The 3,601-nt window shown below is 32.0% G+C and overlaps 1 protein-coding gene across 1 annotated transcript in view; it reads left to right on the top strand.

Moving 5' to 3' along the window:
• The window catches only part of CNOT6L (CCR4-NOT transcription complex subunit 6-like), a 29,699-nt gene extending 27,587 nt beyond the window's left edge, over positions 1–2,112 (top strand). The window contains exon 11 of the mRNA XM_051211274.1: positions 528–2,112. Within this exon, the coding sequence (XP_051071314.1) occupies positions 528–921 (394 nt within the window). The 3' untranslated portion in view covers positions 922–2,112. The remainder of the gene's footprint in view (positions 1–527) is intronic.
• Positions 2,113–3,601: the final 1,489 nt, after the last annotated feature.

Genomic DNA, 3,601 nt, shown 5'->3' on the forward strand with positions numbered 1-3,601 from the left:
GTAACGTTCTTTTGACTCACGTTATATACTACTTATATCAATATAAGTAGCACGCACCACAGAAGCACTAATTCGATGGATAAAAGCGCTTTATTAATAGCAATCAGTTGTGAATCAAATTCAGAAGTATCCACCCTTAAAATCAATGTGATAGAATGAAAATTCTGTATTTCCTTCATTATGAGTGTCGATATCCTCTTGTCAGTGGTATTTACTTGGTTTCTAACAAGGAAGAAGAATATTCTTCCACGCTAATAACTAACAATCCGGGTGTCTTTCAGGTATCGAATATTTTTTACTAAACAAATGATTCACGAAGGAATATTTCATCTTAGCATAAGTATTAGAATCCTGTGAATAAATAAATTTAAGTAGGTAATTAATTTCCCATCCAAATTGTTTGAAGCAAAAGACAAATGGTCCGTTGTAAGGTACCACCTTTTTGGAGATAATATAGTACTTAGATTTTGTTTACTGTACGCCGTGCATAGTATTTAGCTTTTTTTTGACAATCATGTTTTTTATAGATATGATTTTAAAGGGATGATAGATTACGTCTTATACACGCGACAACATTTTCGGCTTTTGGGGAGTTTAGACCAAATATATGAACTATGGTTTCAGGAAAAGAAAATACTTGGTTGTCCACATGTTCATATTCCCTCTGACCACTTTGCTCTATTGGTTGAGCTGGAACTGATGCCAACAACATCTTATGTAAACCCACCCCGAAATCGATGTACTGTTGAAACCGACACTTTTGGAGAGGATATGAATGCAAACACCAGCAATAGTAGTGATAATAACGACCACTCATATTCGGATAAACAAGATCGTTTGCTTCCTTCAAATGGTTTTTTTTCCGTAGATACTAATTCAGCTAATCATTACAGTTCTCATAACAAATCTCGGGAACACTAACCATACACTGTTCTATACTATCCAGCGTTATCTTTCAGGTTTTTTGATCGGTTTATACATTCCTTTATCAGGTTGTTTATTGGTTCGTCATAGTAGATAACATTGGCGTTTATATTTCCCAGTGTCGATGCATTCGCGCAGATCTAGTCTTCTTTCTTAAAGAGCATTAATACTGTGTTCCCAAACTCTTTGAATATAGCCATCATATTATCAATGGTGTTCGTTATACAATGGTTAGTAAATATACTCTCTTATTATTACTTCAGTTGTCCCTTTGACACTATTAACTGTTTCTGTTATTACGGAGACACGCTGTTTTATCCATTATGATATATGTTATATATTCCAAACTTGTTGTACGCATTATCACTATGATTATTGAACACTAGAGAACCTATATAATTATTAACATAATATTGTCAGTTATCTGTTTTTCTATCAATTAATGCTTTACATGAAACTGGTGTATTTCAGCTTATTCTTGTATGTATTATTTGTTTTTATTCCTTTTTTGTTCATTCGACCGATTATTTAATTAATTATTCATCATAATTTTTCAAAGAATCCACTGTTGTAAATAATCTATTAACGTATTTGTGAAAATTGTTGTTTAACACATTTGTTTTTCGGTTTAGCAGTTGACTGTTTAGGTGTCGCACTCAAACAGCATATGCTTACACAGTGTTCGACTACCTAACAGAATACAGTTGTCCTTTCATTTGTAGTTTCCCTTGCTTTACGATTTATTTTTCACTTTAGAGTTGCACTCATCTTTGAAGTCCCACTTCAGCTTTTACGATATATATATATATATATATATATATATATATATATATATATATATATATATATGTTACCATCTGCAGGCAGCCCTACTTGTATTTAAAAGATAACTGCCGTTATGACAGTATTACCATCAATAATGGTGGGAAATTTTATCCTTGCTTCTTACACAAAGGTGTTGTAATTCTGATTTTGGGATACAATCAAAATGTCTATATCTTACACAGTAACTTATATTTATATAGAGTTCCGTTTTGTTCCTTCTTTGTATTTTTTTGTATCCTCTTCAAAGTTTTGTAAATGAGTGCTTACTCTGGGTTGTATTTAACTATGTCAGGTTATACTTTACATGTACGATCTCTCATTATATAACTGTAGTTCATGTATGTTCCCAAAGATAATATAAAAAAGTATATAATCTTAAATGAATGTTCATTTATTCAGTGGGGTTTGTAAGAACAGAAATGTTGGTAACTACGTTATCCAATAATTTTGTATAAATAAAATAAATAGAACATATAGAAGTCTCGAGTAAGTGAACAATAAATGTTCCACATAAATAAGTTATTAAATTATTCTCTTAATAGACGTTGGAACACACCTATGAATATCAGCATCTGCACTGAGGCATGTAGTATCAGCTTGCATACAATAACCTGTATTAAGTACGATATCAAAGAAATATCTTTATCATTCCACAAATGCTCTGCAAAGAAACTATAACAAACGAAACCTTGTTGATAACTGTACTCCACTATGGGACATCAATGTAGCACTCCTGACGACCGTTGTGACCAATGTATATTACTGAACCTCTAATGATACTAATTTTTACATATCAAGTTTTAAATCAATCGTCTGATTTATCTAAACCAGACTACTGTCGGAAACTCTCAGCACTGATAGCGTATTATTTTTGTACGTATGTAGTATTGCCTAATGAGAATTCTGAACAGTTAAGCTAATAGAATTATTTAGACTGCCATCTGAGGTTCATCACTTTTAAGAGATACTATTCCACTTACCTGGTCAGTTCACGATACCTTACGATCTTTCTAGTTCTTAGGGTACCTACTCTGAGATGTCTAATGTTTCTTCAAGTGGTTCGTCTACAAAGTTTTCAATATCTGACTACTCTTTTATATTGGCCTGGTATAACACCGTTTGTTTAGAAAACTAAGAAGCATCTTATATACATTGACGAACTTCAAAATTCATTTATATCGTTTTAATTATCATGATGCACAAGTTTCCTTATTGTTTCGAAGAGATTACCTAGTGAATTCCATAATTTTCAAGCAGCTTAGAGATTCGGCATTTTTTGATCTTTAGTAAGCTTAAAACAGGTTTACAAAACTATCCACAGAATGTCAGTTTTAAATGATACTCATTTAGAGGTTATGAATTCGGAACCTGCTTGGAATTCATAGGCATAATATGATACTAAATGGCTTCATGAGTAATTTTCAGTGCTTTGTTCCTTAAACGCTCATCGATAAGGTGTATGTTGTAAGCTACTGAAAACATTTAATGTCTATATAATTTTTGATCGGACTTCAGTATAAAAGCGAATACACTCCAACAGTATGTTCTTTCTTAACATATTTGTGAAGCTGAGCCTCTAAATGTCAAAAACGTATGCATATTCTAAGTATTCTATTTTAGGTGTGAATTCACAAGGTTAATGTTTTTACATAAACTTTGGTAGCTCTCAGAATGATCTGTGATATACCCTTATGTATACTGCACACTAATAAATTATTATATTTTCTTAATAACTGCTTTTTTAAAGGCTGAAAACTACTTTCCGTCGTAAAAAAGATGCTTAACTCCAAACTCTAAAAGTGAAGACATTCTATTAGTGTGTAAAAAATAATTTAGAAGCCTAAGGAGTACG

The sequence above is a fragment of the Schistosoma haematobium genome, chromosome ZW (genome assembly GCF_000699445.3).
Source record: "Schistosoma haematobium chromosome ZW, whole genome shotgun sequence".
NCBI lineage: Eukaryota > Metazoa > Platyhelminthes > Trematoda > Strigeidida > Schistosomatidae > Schistosoma > Schistosoma haematobium.